At 47.3% G+C, this 16,962-nt stretch overlaps 2 protein-coding genes across 2 annotated transcripts in view; both read right to left on the bottom strand.

The window, feature by feature from the left end:
- The window catches only part of POLR1B (RNA polymerase I subunit B), a 21,650-nt gene extending 20,804 nt beyond the window's left edge, over nucleotides 1-846 (bottom strand). Inside the window, exons 1-2 of the mRNA XM_011377862.2 lie at nucleotides 694-846; nucleotides 15-320 (exon numbers count right to left, since the gene is read on the bottom strand). Of these exons, the coding sequence (XP_011376164.1) occupies nucleotides 15-191 (177 nt within the window). The 5' untranslated portion in view covers nucleotides 192-320; nucleotides 694-846. The remainder of the gene's footprint in view (nucleotides 1-14; nucleotides 321-693) is intronic.
- Nucleotides 847-3,131: 2,285 nt separating this feature from the next.
- TTL (tubulin tyrosine ligase) overlaps nucleotides 3,132-16,962 on the bottom strand; it is a 22,987-nt gene continuing 9,156 nt past the window's right edge. Inside the window, exons 4-7 of the mRNA XM_023521915.1 lie at nucleotides 13,646-13,998; nucleotides 12,525-12,794; nucleotides 8,938-9,081; nucleotides 3,132-6,393 (exon numbers count right to left, since the gene is read on the bottom strand). Coding sequence (XP_023377683.1) covers nucleotides 6,276-6,393; nucleotides 8,938-9,081; nucleotides 12,525-12,794; nucleotides 13,646-13,998 — 885 coding nt within the window. The 3' untranslated portion in view covers nucleotides 3,132-6,275. The remainder of the gene's footprint in view (nucleotides 6,394-8,937; nucleotides 9,082-12,524; nucleotides 12,795-13,645; nucleotides 13,999-16,962) is intronic.

Below are 16,962 nucleotides of genomic sequence, written 5' to 3'. Positions count from 1 at the left end.
GGCGCCGCACTAACCTGCACCGCGTGGCCGAGCCCCTCGCGCACCGCGTAGTTGAAGGACTCAACGTGCGCCTGCGTCAGCTTTTGCAGCGCAGGCTTCTGTTGCGCCCGCGGGACCCCATAACAGGGGTCAGTCAAGTGCTTGAGGCTGGGCCCGGGGGGCAGGTCCCGCCACCGGCCGCCGGAATCCATGTAGCACTCGCACGCCGGACGCCAGCGAAACTCCACAACACCGAAAGGAGGCGCGACGCCCACGGCCTGCTGGGAAATGCTGCTCCACAGCTTCTGCCGGATCTCGGCCCGTCCGCTTTATAGGGTCGACTGGGAAGCGAAACGGTGGAGTAAAAGGGCCGGAGTAAGACTGTACCGAGGCGGAGCCGCCCCGCCCCAATCAGTGTTGCCCTCGGGTTGTTGTCCGCTGCGTAGCCAGACAGGGGGACGGCGGCCTTCCAAGGGCCCCGCGCTCCCTGTGACCGCTTTCTGATCATAGCTGAGGTCCCCTTCCCCCCGGGTAGACCCCAACCGCGTCATGGCGTCGCCAGAGAGCTGGCTGGCTGCTCTCCACCCGACGCGAGTCGCGAAGGCCCCTCCCCACGTCTTGTGGGCCGGGTGGCCTCCAGGGAGTCTCCAGCCGAAAGATCCTTCCTAGCTGAGTCCTAGGAATCGCCGCCTCCCCACGAGACGGCTTACGTACCTGCAGACGCTTCAGCTGCATCTGTCGTGTGTCCGTAACGGGGCGTACCGGGTTTGTCCGGGGAGTGGACAGACAGCAGACACGCACCGAAGCTGTACCCGTCGGCAGTGTCAGCTGTATGCACGCCCGTGGCGCCATTGCCAGGACTCAGATGAATTAATCCACCAGCCTCGCGGCCCTTGGGAATCCTCCTCCCTCCCAGCGGTTTCATCTACGTTCCTAAGAGACTGGTCTGTTTGCTTTCTTGGTGATGTCTCTGGTTTTGGCATCAGAGTAGCATCAGTGGCCTCATAGAATGATTTGGGACTGTTCTCTCCTTTTGCATTTCTTGGATTGGTGTTAATTCCTCTTCAAACACCTGGTAATAATGTTCGCCAGTGAAGCTACCTGGTCCTGGGGTTTTCCATTAGGGAAAATTTTTTATAATTAATTCATTCTCTTACTAGGTCTATTCAGATTTTCTTTATCTTCTTGAGTCAGTTTCATTAATTTTGTTCTTTCTAGGAATGTGTGCATTTCATATAGCTTATCTAATTTGTTGGTATACGATGGTTCATCGGATTCCCTATAATCCTTTTCCTTTGTGTGGTAGTAATGCCCCCTCTTTCATTCCTAATTTTAGTAATTTGAGTTCTCAATTTTTTTTTTTCTTGGTTATTCTAGCTAAAGTTTTTTCTATTTTGTTGATCTTTTCAAGGCACCAACTTTTGGCCTTTTTGATTTGCTCTATTTTCCTATTCCCTCATCAATCCACCCTGTTATTTATTTCTACTTTTTTTTGGGGGGGTGGATTGTTCTTTTTCTAGTTTCATAAAGTGGAAGAAACCTAATGGTTATTGACTTGAGATATTTTTTACCGTAGGCATTTAAAGATATAAATTTACATTTAGCCACAGCATTCCATAAGTTTTGTTATGTTGTGTTTTCATTTATCTCAAAGTACTAATTTCCCTTGTGATTTTTCTTTGATCCATTGTTTATTTAGGACTGTGATTTTTAATTTCTCTGTGTGTGTGTGTGTGTGTGTGTGTGTATTATATTTAAAGTTATTTTCTTAGTGGTTGATGTGTCCTGGTGAGGATCTCTTTCAGTCTGTCCTACTTAGAGATTGTTGAATTTCTTACATGCATTTTAATGCTTTTCATCAGAGTGGGAAAGTTTTTGGCCACTATGCCTTCCAGTGTTTGCTGTCTGTTCTCCTCTCTCCTCTTTTTCTAGGGCTCCTATTAACGTGTATGTTGAACACATTCATGTACGCCTCGGGACAGAGCTCTGGAGCACTGTTCCTGTTCTTTCATTCCTTTTTTTTTTTTCTGTTCCTCAGATGGGACATCTCAGTCGACTTCAGATTTGTGATTCCTATTTTTGCCAGCTCAAACCCGATTTTGAACACCTCTACTGGGTTTTTTATTTGCATTGTTTTACTTTTCAATGCTAAACTTTCTACTTGGTTCCATTTAAAACACAATTTCTGTCTCTTTAATGATTCTCTAATGACACATCATTCTCAACCTCAATTAGCTCTTTAAACATATTTTTCATAGCTGAATTAAATTCCTCAGGGAATTTCTGTTGACTGCCTTTTCCTTCTAGGGGCCATACTTTTTTTTTTTTCTTTGCATGTCCCATAATTTGTGTTGAAAATTGGAAATTTTATGTAATTGGGTAACTTTGGGAACCAGATGCTCTCCCCTCTCTGGCATTTATTGTTGCAGCTCTGTTTATTTAGTGACTTTCCTGAACTAATCCTGTAAAGCCTGTATTTTTTTTGTTGTGTGTGTTCATGAAAGCCTCTGCTTGGTTAGTTTAGTGGTCAGCTTGTGATTGAACAGATTTCCCTAAATGCCTGGAACCAGCAAGTCACCCCATCTTTGCTGATATGTGTGTGTGTGTGCGTGTGCATGCGCGCACATGCGCGTACATACGCATGTTTGGAGGACACACCTTCATGCGCAGGAAGGCAGCTGACAGCTCTGCCTTAGTCTGCACTTCCTGCTTGTCAGAGGTGAAAGCTGAGGGGACTCAGGTTGCCCCCGGTAGGCACACAGCCTTATGCACGTGTGTGGCCTTCTATGTTCTTAGGAATGCATTGAAGCTTTTTAGAACCTCCTATAGACATCTCAGTTAATGAGGGACAATCCGTTGGCTTATGTGTTGGGTAACATGCTGGGTTCAGCCACTGATGGCTGCATCTGGCCTATTTTTGTATCGCCTATGAGCTAAGAATTTTTGCGTATTTCTTAAAAGTTGGGGAAGAGACGAAGAAAATGCAACAGAGACCCTGTATGGCTTGCAAAGCCTAGAATATTTACCACTCGGCCCTTCTCAGAAAGTCTGCCTATAGCTGGGTAACAGAATCACGGATTTGGACCACCATTGATATCCTAGGACAGTCAACACCTACACTAAGATGACAGAACCAAATGGGACAAAAGCACTTAAAATATTACTACTTTAATGCTCTAAGCATTTAAACATTCATACAATCACCTTATTTCCAAAGTCATTTCCTCTTAGGTACAGAGTCTGTGTCCAGGATCAGGGCAAGCGTATCACTGGACTTCCTTCACAGCACAACATGCTGTGGGGACTGCCCTGGTGCCCTGTCTTCCTGTTGGAGTCCCCACCACCCACAGTAGGGATGGATCTACCCACTTGGCACAACCTCAACTGTCAAAGAAACACACTTCGTCGCTTCACTGCACTGCAGGTTCTGTGGGTCCTCGGCCCTCCTGGCACCACCACAGAGTCCTAGTCTGTGACAGTTGCCCACGGCGTGAGGGAACGTGGTGCCAGCTGCTCAGGATGCCAGCACATGCCCCACCACATCAGTCAGACACTGAGGCACTTGGATGTCCTGCGCAGGATGGAGTTCATCGTCACCGCAGGAGTTACGTGTGAGGAAGGGCTCTCCTCTCAATAATGAGTTAATAACCTTAACGCATACTTAGCAGATCCATAAATTCCTATCTGTTTACATTTGTTGCCAAGGCTTCACGAATTGTATAAGCAGAAGAAGGCATGTTTGACAGGAAGCAAAGAGAAAACCTGCTTAGACGGCACTTGCTTGTAGCACGAGTACACATGCCAACATCTGGTCATTCTCAGAGAAATGCCTGCCCTTCCAAAAGGAGTTTTTTCAAAAGCCCTAGGCCTTATTTGATTCTTCCAAGGTAATAATAATGTGTTTGTCCTTCCTTGTCAAGCAGCGGTTCAAGGTACCTCAAAGCACACTGATGCCTGAGGTTCTGATTTGATGGTCAGGCCAGGGGAGGGATGGTGTGGACACCAACACTGAGACGCTTCCCAAGTGATGTCAGCGCATGGTCAGCACCGGGACCCTTGGTAACAAGGGTTCTTGAGTCTTCTCCATCTCGCTGTCCTCACTGAAGCCTGTGAGGTAGTCCCAGGTCAGGAACGGTCCTTTCCATGGGACAAGAAACTAAGGCACAGAGAGGTACAGCTTATCTGACACTGAGAACCAAGACTGGAGCAAACACCTCCAGAGAATGATGCCCGCCCCCCGTCCCCAGCAACGGGCGACACGAACTCAGACACGCGTGACAACTGACTGGGCAGCGAAGCAGGGCGGTCTGTGCAAGGACTGCCCAGAAGGAACAGTTCTGAGCCACCCACTCCCCGATCAGAAACAGACTCATAAAATAGGTGCTACGTGAAACCACATGGGGAACGGTGTGCCACTTTCCTTTTAGGGCCTCACTTCCCTCAATTACACGCTCAGGTGCCTGAGGGGATCCATCTGGGTTCAAGCTTCCTGACATCTGAATGCTCAGCTCTGCCGCCATATCAGCTGGAAAACTCACAAATGTTCCCGTAATTCAGGTCAAAAGATGGTTAGGTGTCTGCATTCACGTGCAATAGTGCTGCGAAAACCTCCATGTCTCCCTTCTGCCTGCCCACACAGATGTAGGACCCAGGATCCCACTCTACATGGGGGTGCACCTTGCCCTGCTCTACTAAGTCCCCAGATACCAGCCCAGCAGCACTGGGCCTCAGGAGTGACCTTCGCCACCGACTGTTCCATCTGCTCTGCATACGGACTTCAGGTCTATACCCTGGGTCACCACCCGTACTTTAGTTTGTAATCCTAGATCCCCATGTGAGCCAACCCAGCTGGGCCTTTCTTCATGTCACCCTGATGTCACACCCTCACATCCTACAGCCATTGCTGCAATGATCCTATTTTTATCATAATTCCCTTTTTCACTGTAAACTCCCACATCTCATCATGTTTGAGCAGCTGCCACTGGTTTCTTCCTTTTTAAAAACATCTCCCCCCAAGCAGAACTGCCCTTTTGTGCAAGTAGAGTGGATAACGGAGCACACACACAAGAAGGAGCCCACACTGTTTTCCAGGGGAGACACCTGTCCATGGATCTGCTGTGATGCCCAGCACTGTCATATAGGCTGTTCTCAGCTCAGCAAGCACAAGTGGCACCTTGTTCTTCCCACCACTAGTGACGTGGCCTGGAAAGCCTGCAGCACACCCGTCGACCCAGTAAGTGGAAACCACACCCAACGGAACCATCTGCTGCCCTACAAGATGCTGTGTGGAGCTCTGAAACCATGTCTTTCCCGTCTGGAGACAGCCTCTCCCGGAGACAGAGACTGCTCGCTGGAGCAGAGCCCACCCCTCCAGCTCCTGCAGAAGGTGCAAAGACAATGAGATGGTAGGAGCTCCCTGTGCCCGGGCAGTGCCACCTGGGGAGTGGGGAATTCTACCTTCTAAAACCAAGAGGGCTTTTCACACAAGTGAAAATTTAAAAAGTGAACAACAGTGAACTCTGCAGAAGGGCATATAGCTTCTGGTTAAAACAGAGGTAACTGAGAATCATCATATTTCAAGGATACCCAGCTATTAAGTAAAGCAAGACATCGTGCTTCCTCTTTCATGCTTATCTGATGCATACGGCTTGCGGCAAACGAGCTGTTGGGTCTCTAAAACATGCAGAGAGCAGACGGGAGTAGCGTGTGCTGTGTGGGCGCCCAGCTCACGCTAACCCTGACAGGTGACTGACTCGACGACGTCAGGAACGGTGCCCGCACGAAACCTAGGGCTGCCGCTGTGCATCTGTCCACATCGGCACGGACAGCGTGTTGGGGGAGATATGCAGGTACACATTAGCAACCTCCCAACACTTTAGCATCCAACCCCATACAGATGGAAGGCAGCTGGGCACAGCACTAAGGCACGAAGGCTGCAGCAGGTGGAGATGCCAACCAAAGGTTCCCTGGGGCCTAGGAGGAGAGGCCGCTCACCAGGCCACCTAAGGGGAGGAATCTGAGTCTTCGAAGGGTGAGAACATAACACTGCCAAACACCCACGTTTTCCCCTTAGAGGAGCACTCTGCTCTCCCCTTGGGGACATTTGCTGCCGTTTTCACATCTCAACAGCCACACATGCTCCACTGGGAGCCGCAAGCAGCCACTGGGGACATCCCTTTGCTCTCATGTTCTCCTCCATCACACTTTGCCAGCTGCCTGCTTCCCATTTTGGCTTGACCTTGAGCAGTCGTACACCTCTCCTTCCCCTGGAGCAGGACCCCATGCTTGTCACTCCGTCACAGCCTGATGAACGCAGTGGGCAGGCTCTGCTGCTGCTCCGTGGCGTCGGGGGGTGGGAAGACACTGGAAATGGCTAAGTCCACGATGCCCTGGCACAGCTCGGGGTACAGCTTCCTGAAACATGTTTAAAAACACACGGTTGAGGACACTTATCCAAGTGCAAGGGAAAAACTGAAGTTTCTCCCACCGGGACCTGCCCTAGAAAGGCCACCTCACGGTCACATCTATATATCTGCTTTCACTGTCTGCCCAGGTACTGCAGGAGGCACTGCAAGGAGACAAAGCATCCCCTTAGCATGTGTTTCTGGAAGCCCTGGTGGTGAACAGACCACTCCTGCTCTGCCGTGAACTGCAGGGAGGAATGTAGGAGCCATTCTGCTGCCTTGGGTGGGGACATGCGTAGGGGCAGGCCTCCCCATGGAAAGCATAGGCTCCGTGGGGTTGAGGGGACAGTAGGAAAGACTCCTGGAGGGGAAAGCTAGGCTGAGACCTGGGGAATAAGTGAAGTGAGACAGTGGAGCACAGGGTAGAAGGAGGACGAAGGGGAAGGGAGACAGACACCGGACAATGGGGGCAGGCTGGGCTGAGGATGTGGATGAGTATAGTGCAAGGCTGCAGAGAAGGCAGGGGCCCGGTGCCATGTCCAAGGGTTGGGACTTCATCAGGGGCCATGGAAGCGCCGAAGCGGAGAAGCTAACTGAGGAGGACAACCTCCCACAATGTGTCCTCTGAGGAGCAATGAGGCCCATTTCCCATGGCAACTGTCCTTGTAGCTTCCTGCCGGTTTTGTGGGCAGCTCACAAGGCCAAGCCTACTTCCTCAGGACTGACTTAAGGCAGGGAAAACCAGAGACTGGTCCAGACAGAAATGAGGTGATGCTCTGGGTCAGATGTGCTCGCGCACTCAACTTGCTCCAGACACATTTGGCACCCAGGTGCCAAGACCCAAGGACAGGCACCCAGCTTCCCTGACCCAGACAAACAGAGCTCTTAACTGTCCTGCTTTCAATCTCCATCAAGTGCAGGACCCTCGCAACCTGGTTCCCATCTCCCAATGCCATGGCAACTCCCTGCTGTCGCCCTCCCATCACAGGACCGTCCCCCTAGCCCCAGTCCCTTTATTCTGCCCCGAGGAAGGTGGTCCTGTGTTCTAGCCTCCTGCAAGGCGCTCTGGGAGGAAAGTGCATGGAAACCACGCCTATACTATGTGACTCAGAAGTCCTAAGTCCAGTAGGCCTTTGTCTCCCTGCTGGACATCAGCCCTCCCCGCATCAACTCTGCAGCCCCTGCCTCTTCTGTCTAAGGAACAAGTCCCATTGTCAACAGTTTGATGTGGCCCAACCACTCAACCTCCATTGTAAGGAACAGTGACGGCAGGCCTGTGAGGCAGTGATAGTGGTTGGGACTCGGCACATCACCAAGAGTCACAACTGTCCAACATGCCATGTTTAGTATTTCGTGATGCTCGTCAGTAAACACTTGGGAAGGCTTTTAACAAAGGGCGTGCCTTAACACAGGCAAGTCAGCTCGTATCTTAGGCGTTTCTGGTACAGGAGGCCACCATGTACTTTGCTCATTTTCCTACAACAAAATGAGTGAGCTGTATTTTAATGTGCAGAATAATGAAAACAGCTCTGTGAATATACTGTTTTCAACTGCCATCATGTCGCCAAATCTACCAACCCTCCCCCTGCCCCTCTTTGAGCACACAAATAGAAAGTTCACGTCCTTCAACACAAGAACAAGACCCACCTGCCTCTCAGTGTGGTTCAGGTCCCTCATGGCTTTCCAGGCCACCTCACAGTAAGTGCCCCGCCTCCAGAAGCCCTCCCTCCTCAAAATCATGCCCCTAAAAGAGAGCCTGGGTTCATTTTCTGCCACAGACTATAGCACAGTATGACTCACACAGCGATTCATTGGGCAGTGTCTGTGCCCTCCAGGGGGCCTCCTTGAGGACACCCCCTTCACGTGACCCCCCAACCCTGTGAGAGAGCACCTCGGGTTCCCCAGAAGGCTCCATGGGGAGCACAATGAGCATAGGTCTCAGAAGGACCAACGCCTTTCGGGATCAAGTCCAAACAACTTTCCCACACATGTAGGGCCTTTCCTGGTGCCGTCCCGGCCCACTCGTCCCCTTCCTTGTCCCTTACTCCATGACCCTGACACCATGCTCTAGCCAGCCTTCTCTGGAAGGCACAGAAGCTCCCCAGGGAGAGGACACAGGTTCTGCTCATCTGTCCTATCTCACAGAGCCTGGCCCTGAGCAAGGTCCTGCTGGACACTGTGCCCTCTCCTTGAAGGCCCTCCCCTGCCCCGCTGGGCTCATGTCACACTCCCAGCTCCAGCTCCCCTGCTCCCATGCTTCTCAGACCTGCCCAGGGAGCCCTGACCTCCCTGGTTATCACTGTTCCCTGCTCCGGGAACTTGCTCTCTCCTGTCACACAGGAGGGTCTCCTCTGGAACTCACAGCAACTGCCACCCACCTGAGCACAGCTAGCTGCTCATCATAAATGGGGTTTGGGGACAGGGCAAGCCTCAGCGCTGCCAAGTCAGTAGGGTCCTCCCCAGGGACTCCTGTCACACCCTCCCTGGCAGTGGCCACCTTGCTGAGACTGGCCATCCAGCCTCCCACATCCCAGCCCTGTGGCATCAAGCTTACTGAGCGCAGGCAGGGGCACCGTTGACCTCAATGAGCCAGACCTTCAGCTGCTCATCCACCATGAAGTCGAAGCCAAAGAGCTGGAAGCTGTGGTATGGGAGGTGCCGCGTGCTGATGGCAGGCTCCACGCTTGTGAGGCAGCTCCTGTGGCAGAGGGCACACTGGTCAGGGGCTGAGCCGTGGGGACTGGGCACCATGTGTGCCAACCGCTGGCTCTGACTTAACCCTCTCCTTTCAAGTTACTGCCAAGTTACTGAGAGATAATTCAGGACAATGCTACTCACAGAGCAGCTTTTAGGGACTCTGCGGCCTCACATGCCTGCACAAGCAGGGGCGCCTCCCAGCTTAGCGTTATCCCCATGGCCCCTGTGAAGATGGCTTTTTCCTTGGGGCTGCTGCTGCTGCCCCATCTGTTTGTAATAAATAAAACGCTGCCGTGTATTTTTTCCGTATGAAAGGAATGACCACCATTCGGTGAAGAGCAGAATTTGCACAAAGAGCTTGGGCTCCTTTATTTCTTTTGCTAGCCCCAGTCCGAATGCCAAACAGTTACTAATTAGGAGATTAAAGACTGATGGGTATTGAAACTAAATGTTGAAACAATTATTATTCACATCAACTGGGGTTTGAAAAAATTGGGGAAAAAAACACAAAATTTAAAATGCTGAAAAAACGTTGAAAGTGAATCTTAAAAATATGGTAAGTTCCTAAAGTCAGAGGTCAGAGGTCAGAAGTCAGAGGTCAGGCTGCCAAGCCAGAATCTCAGTCAGTGTTTTAACCTCTCTGAGCCATTTAAGAACCAATTGAAATAAGAATTTCTTCCCCCATTCATCTTTACTCTGAACTGGCAGGTCACATATCATGTTTTTTCCATATCCTATCTCTATACATGAAAGAAAGAGAAGCAGCATGAAAGATTAAAATGTATGGGGCGGGGCGGATTAAATAAATAAATAAATAAAATGTATGGGGAAACCTAAGTGACTGTTAACTGTACATAATAATAAAAATAATGTCTCGTGTGTTTAAAATGCATGGAGCATTAGTGGCTATCCAAGTGTTCATGATCCAGTGCCTTCAGGCCCCCTCCTCGGGTCCTTCCTACTACCTCTCCAGCGATACCCAATATTCTGAATTTCGTGTTTATCATTCTTTTGCTTCTTTATTTTAACCATGTAGTACCTTCCTCTAAGTAACGTATCACTGTTTTCCCTGTTTTTCAATTAATATGAACAGGTTCAGTCTGTATCTTGTATACAGCTTGTGTTTATTTATTTATTTATTTATTTATTTTGCTTACAATATATTTGTGTGACTCCAGTAAAAACACCCTTCAGGAAGAAGGTGAAATAAAGACATTCTCAGATGATGGAAAATCAAGAGGACTCATCACCAGGAGAAATGCTCTAAGAGAAATGGCGGAGTCTGAAGGGACATGATAGCAGAGGGGAACCTGCCACTTCAGGACTGAAGGGTGAGCAGAAGAAATGGCAAATATCTGGGTAAATAAAAGGATTTTTTTTCCTTTTATATTTAAATGGACTTCTTGAAGACAGCATACAGTTTGTCTTTGTATTTTTTTTTTAATTCAACCTGACGATCTATATATGTAAAAAAAGTATGTAACTGTTAATGGCAAAAATGATAACATTATGTGGTGGAGATGTTGATGTATGTGGATATAATACACATGACAGCTATAACAGACAGGGAGAGTCAAGTGAACTATCGGGTTATAAAGTTTCTGCATTTTATTTGAAGTAGTAAATTACTAACTCTAAGGAGGCTGTAAAATATTAGGTAAGTATATTGTAATCTCTAGAGTCACCACTAAAAAATATATATCTCTATATATATACACTTATCTATATATAGATAGATGGATATAGCCAAATACTCAACAGGAAAATTAAAATGAAACTCTAAAAAATTTCAAATAATTCAAAAGAAGTCATTTCAAATGGAGAAATGAAAAGCAAACAAAACCAAAGAGAGAATAGACCAAAAAATAAAATGGTAGAAGTAAATCGAATCAAACCAAGAAGTACATTAAATTTAAATGGTATAAACACCAATTAAAAGACAGAGGTTATGGGGATGGCTCCATAGTGTAGTGGTTAGCACGTCTGCTTTACACACAGAAGGTCCTGGGTTTGTGCCCCAGGTGGAGACACGAACCATACCCCGGGTGCGCCAGGCCCCCGGTGCTCCAGGCCCTGGGTGCATGCCGTGAGTGTGTGGGAGGAGACACCCAGCCTTCAGAGATCTAGTTCTTAAAGGGAAATGGCAACATCCATAGGTCAGGGACAGAAGTGGGGGGCGGAATTAAAGAGGGGAAAAAGAAAAAAAGACAGAAGTTATGACATTGGATTCAAAACAAAGCAAAAACAAAACTCAACTCTATGTTGTCTACCAGAGCCCACTTTAAATATAGAATATAGAACAGAATACAGGGGATGGAAAGCGACAACTCATCAAAAGAAACCTGGAGGGGCTATGTTAATATCAGGCAAAATCAACTTCAAAATAAGAAATATTAGCAGAGATAAAGACAGAAATTATACAATGATTAAGTGGTCAATGGCTGCAAAAGAGATAACAATTCTAAATGTATATGCACCGAACAACAGATCTTCAAAATACACAAAACAAAACTGATAAAACTGAGAGGAGACACAGATAAAGCCACAATTACCCTCAGAGGCTTGGGTGTTTTCCCTCTTAAGCGTGAACAAGCAGAAGAGAAAACCAGCAAGGATATAAGAGACTTGAACAACACCAGCCTTCGCCTAATCCACATTTCTAGAGCTCTGCCCAGCTAGAGCAGAGCAAATATTATTTCTACTGCACTTGAAACTTTCAGGAACACAGAACACACTCTGGGCCATGGAACAAACTTTAACAAATTTTAAAGACATCAAACCATGTAAATCATGTTCTCTGACCATCACAGAATTAAAGTAGGAACCAATAACAGAAAGATATCTGGAAAATCCTCAACTATTTAGAAATACAGCTAAAGTTTCTAATAAGACATGAGTCAAATATGAAGCTGCAAGAGAAACTAGAAAATACTTTAATAAAATGAAAATGAAAACAAAACATACAAAATCTGGGGTGCAGCTAATGAGTATACTTAGAGGGATAGTGATAGCAGTGAATGCTTATATTTTTTAAAAATGAAATCTCTCAAATAAATGATATAGCTTTTCACAAGGAAGCTTGACGATCAAATTAGACTTCTCCCAAAAGCAGAAAATAAATGAAGAATGCAAATCAAGAAACAACAAAAACAACAGACAAAATCAATAAAGCCAGAAGCTGACTTTTTAAAAGTATATTAATAAAATTGATAAATCTCCAGCAATGTGTCCAAGAAAAATAGAGAACATATAAATTACCAGTATAAGGAAGGAAAACAGTGACATCATTAAAGATCTTATAACTATGAAAAGGATAATAAAGGAAAAGAACATATAATTTCTGTCCTTAAACTAGACAACTTCGATGGAATAATTCCTGGAAAAGCAGAAACTACCAGAGCATCTTCAAGACACACACGAGCAAAGCAGACAGAAGTGAGTTACCTTATGATCTGTTTGATTTGCAGCAAGACGCTACTTTCCAGGCTGGTGTTCAGAGCACTGGTCAGGTACTGGCTGAACTCGGCGAAGAACATCTCGTTCCCTTCCTCATACTTCCCATAGTTCTTTGAGTATTCTTTCTGAATGCAGTGATTGGTCAAATGGCAGGTTTTATCTTGGAAATTGTCAACATGATAGGGTTCTGATGCAGTGCGCAGCACACCCTCGCGGTAGAGGTAGATGTTGTACAGGTGGTCCACCAAGACCCAACTTCTGTAGGTTAAGGAAAACACTTTTTTACTCACTCCTGCCACAGTTTATCATAATCTGACAGATCAGCCCCATCTGGGACCTTTTCGGTGGGAAGTAGAGGAAGGAGGCGGGTTCTAAAAGATTGGAGGCCAGGCACAACGATTAGCTAAGTTGGGAACTACGCCTGTAATGACCCAAGTCTCCAGTGACAGGGAGGCTTTGATCCATTAGAAGATGCATTGGAGAGACCCAGTGGGATGGGTTTTAAGGCTAATCTACAGAACCTCCACTGGCCACACCTGCTCTCTTAGGAGTTTTAAGAGGACTGTCCACCCTGAACATTGGACACCAGCAAGTCCTTGTGAAGGCAGCAGAGGCATTGTCCTCTGAGAAGCAGACCAAGGCCAAGGGTGGGCTGGGCTGAGCAAACACCACATGACCTCCTCCTCTTGCCAGGCCCTTTGCTCACAGAGTTAAAAATCCCAGAACCTGAGGTGCATTCCCGGAATATTTAAAAAGTGGGACACAAATAAGGCTGTCAGGACATATCCCTTGCCAGTATCTGAATTGTGTGTCCTGTGGGCATCTCTGGGCTTCTCTCATCAGCAAGCCCCATATACTTACACTTTTCTCTCTGGATCCACAAGTCATTTTCATTAAAGAGAACATTAATCTTAGCATGTTTTCTAGAAAGAAAACATGTTGAAAGAAAATTAGAGAACCAGGTACAGAAGCAAGCTCAGTTCCACTGGTGACACGTCAAATGCTCTGACATTTCCTCATGTTCCTGTCACCACGCCCCTCATCACACACAACGGCGCTTTTTTTTTTTTTTTTCATATTAGTGGTCCAAAGGGACACTGACGCATTACCGGATGTCGAACTTGCGGTGCCCAGGCTCCAGCAGCAGAGGGCGCTCGAGGTACTTCTGGATCACGTGCACCTGGCCCTGCTGGTCTATGAAGTCCAGGAGCTCAGCCGCCTCGGAGGAGATGAGGATGCCCTCACCTGTGGGAATCAAAACAGAAGTTAGTCCGCTCAGCCCAGGGGAAACGCTCTCCATCCGCCATGCCAGGCACGAGGCGCCGAGGGCAGGCAAACGCCGAAAGGAGGCCCCCACGGCCTCGCACTTAACACTGCGTCTTAGGGAAGGGCCAGGAAGGTTACGGCACAGGCGCAGGTGAACCAGGGCAGTCCTCACAGGGTTGTAACAGAAAAAAATGGGCTACCTCCAGACTGTCCATATTTAAATAAAGGATACGATTTTTTTTAACAGCTTTCCCATGGTGTATTTTACATACCATAAATTTCGTCCATTCAAAGTGTGCAAATCAATGCTTTTTAGTATATTTAAGCAACCATCACTACAACCTCATTCTAGAACGTGTTCGTCATCTTCCCCAAACCCCAACTCTGTTGGTGATCACTCCCCATTCCTTCCTCACCCTGACCCCTGAAAACCAGTAATCTACTACAGATTTGCCTGTTCCCAATATCCCGTACAAATGGGACAGTATACTCTGTGACTTAAGTGTCTGGTTTCCTTCATTGAGCATTATGTTCTCAAGGTCTGAGCATGGTGTAGCGTGTATCATCATCGCCTTGTTCCTTTTTATGGCGGAAACACATTCCATTGTATGATATACCACATTTCACTCATCCATTCACCAACTGGTTGTTTCCGCTGTCGTTTGGCTCTTATGAATATGCTGCTGTGAAGATTTGCACAGAAGTTCTTGTGTGGATGTATATTTTCATTTTTTTCGGGAATATACCTAGGAGTGGCATTGCCAAGTAATATGGTAACTCTACATTTAACTTTAAGGAACCACCAAACTGTTTTCCAAAGCGGATGTGCCATTTTACTTTCCCATGGGCGATAGAGGAGTTCCAATTTGTTCACATCTCTGCCCGCACTCGCTGTCATCTGCTTCTTGATTATAGTGGGTGTGATGTGATGCCTCCTTGTGGCTAGGATTTGCATTTCCTTAATGACTATGTTGAATGTGTTTTCATGTGCTTATCGACTACATGTATAACTTCCTTGAAGAGATGTCTACTCAGATTCTTCGCTCAATTCTTATTTGTCCTTTTCTAATTCAGTTACAAGAATTCTTTATGCATTCCAGATGCAGGTGCCATATAAGAGATATGACTTGCTAGTGTCTTCTGTTCTAAGCAGTTCCATTATTGTGTGGACCCCTACCCCAGCCCCATGTCACTCTTAAAGCCCCAGCTCCTCCATCCCCACACCACCCTCCCGACAATCACCACTCTGTCCTCCACCTCTATAATTTTGTCACTTCAGAAAGGTCATACAAATAGAATTATACAGCGTGCGATCTCTGAGGATTGGTTTTCTTGGTACTATTCCCTACAGATTCATCCAAGTTGCTGCATTTATCGACAGTTTATTCCCTTTTATTGCCGGGTAGTATTCCGTGGTGTCAGTTCACCAGTTTGCTGAATCATTCACCTTTTGAAGGAATTTGACTTGTTTCCAGTCTGGGGCCATGATAAATAAAGCTGTTGTGAATACACATGTACAAGTTTCATGTGGACATAAAACTCTGAGACAAATGCCCAAGAGTGTGTGACTGCTGGGTTGTGTGGAGGCTACAGGTTTAGTTTTACAAGAAACTGGTAAACATTTTTCAGAGCGGTTGCACCATTTTACAGGCCCCTCCCCCAGTGCTGTGGGAGTGATCCAGTGTCTTCCAACCCTTATGGTGTTTGCTGTTATTACCATGACTCATTGTAGCCGGTTTAACAGGAGTATAGTGATAGCTCATTGTGGTTTTGGTTTGCATTTCCCTAATGGTTAATGATACTGAAAATCTTTTCATTTTCTTATTTTCTATCTGTATGGCCCATTCAATGAAATTGTGCGGTCTCTACAGAATGACCCAGGACACAAGGACAGAGAGCAATGCTCCAGGTGACGGGTGAAGGTTGAACAGGCTCAAAACTGGAGACAGTTTCAAGGTTGGGCCAACTATACCTAGCACATAGTACGTACTAAATATTTGTTTAAGCTGTTCATTCATTTTATTGGTTTTACTCTGTGGCTCCCAACAAGACAAATGTATTCCATTTATGTCCTTAACTCCTAAAGAAAAATTTCTTCTTTGCTTGGCATTTTATTTTCTCGTTACCTCTCTTTGCTGATGAGCACCATTCTGTGTCTTGTCATGGTAGGGGTCCAGGGACCACCCAGGGGGATCACTGCCATGACTTGACGGGCCCTCTGTCAAGGGCCCTGTCTCACTGCTGAGTCTCACTCTAGTCAAGGCTCCACGACACAAGGTATCTTTATCGCAGCCATCCTGACTCCAGCCCAAATCCACAGGAAGAATCTGTAACAGTGCAGATATCTACTTCTTCTTCCAATCCCCTCCATTTACCATTAGAACCAAGCCGGGGGACAGCAGTTGAGAAGGCTTCACAGTGGGGAGAGAGAAGATGGTGAGGTACCTGGCTCGTAGCAAGAGTCCACCTCCCCCAGTGTCAGGAGGTTCCAGGTCATGCCCTATCTCATGGGCATGATAAAGTGGGTGTGATGTGATGCCTGGTGATAAAGAAGGTGCAGTCCACTGGACCGAGGAGATGGGTGAGCGCCAACAGCCCGATGGTCTTCCCAGGCAACAGAAGCAGATGTAAATTCAAAGTGGAATGATTTTAAGAAGAGCAAATGGCGGTTGCAGAGAGGAACTGTGTTTATCAGCTCAATTCATTTACTGCATTGGGAGCTGCCCATATTTTAAGGCCGAGTTGATATTATAAATCTCATGTCTTCTGTGCGTTCATTCCACACACATTTATTGAGAGCCCATGGGAGGGTGCAGGGATGAATGAGACGGAGGCTCACAGTAGGGTGGGGAGATGGGCAGACAAACAAATATGTATATAGGGCGAGGAAGAGGTTGGTGCAAGGGGGGAAATAAAGCGGCGTGTGGACAGACGGCGATGGCAGAGAGGCCATGTTGGGTCCAAAAGACTTCTCCAACAGGGAGACAGGTGAGCCGAGAGACTCAGAAGGTGACCCACGTAAGTGCATCCCAGGAACAGAGACAAATGGGAGGATTTGCAGGACACGAGGCAGGCGGCTATGGAGAGGTGAGCGAGGACAAGAACAAGAGGTGAGATCAGGGACAGGGGCACGTGGAATGGCATGGGCTGCAGCAGGCAG

This window comes from Pteropus vampyrus, unplaced genomic scaffold (genome assembly GCF_000151845.1).
Source record: "Pteropus vampyrus isolate Shadow unplaced genomic scaffold, Pvam_2.0 Scaffold323, whole genome shotgun sequence".
Classification (NCBI taxonomy): domain Eukaryota; kingdom Metazoa; phylum Chordata; class Mammalia; order Chiroptera; family Pteropodidae; genus Pteropus; species Pteropus vampyrus.
This window is presented reverse-complemented; position numbering and strand designations above follow the sequence as displayed.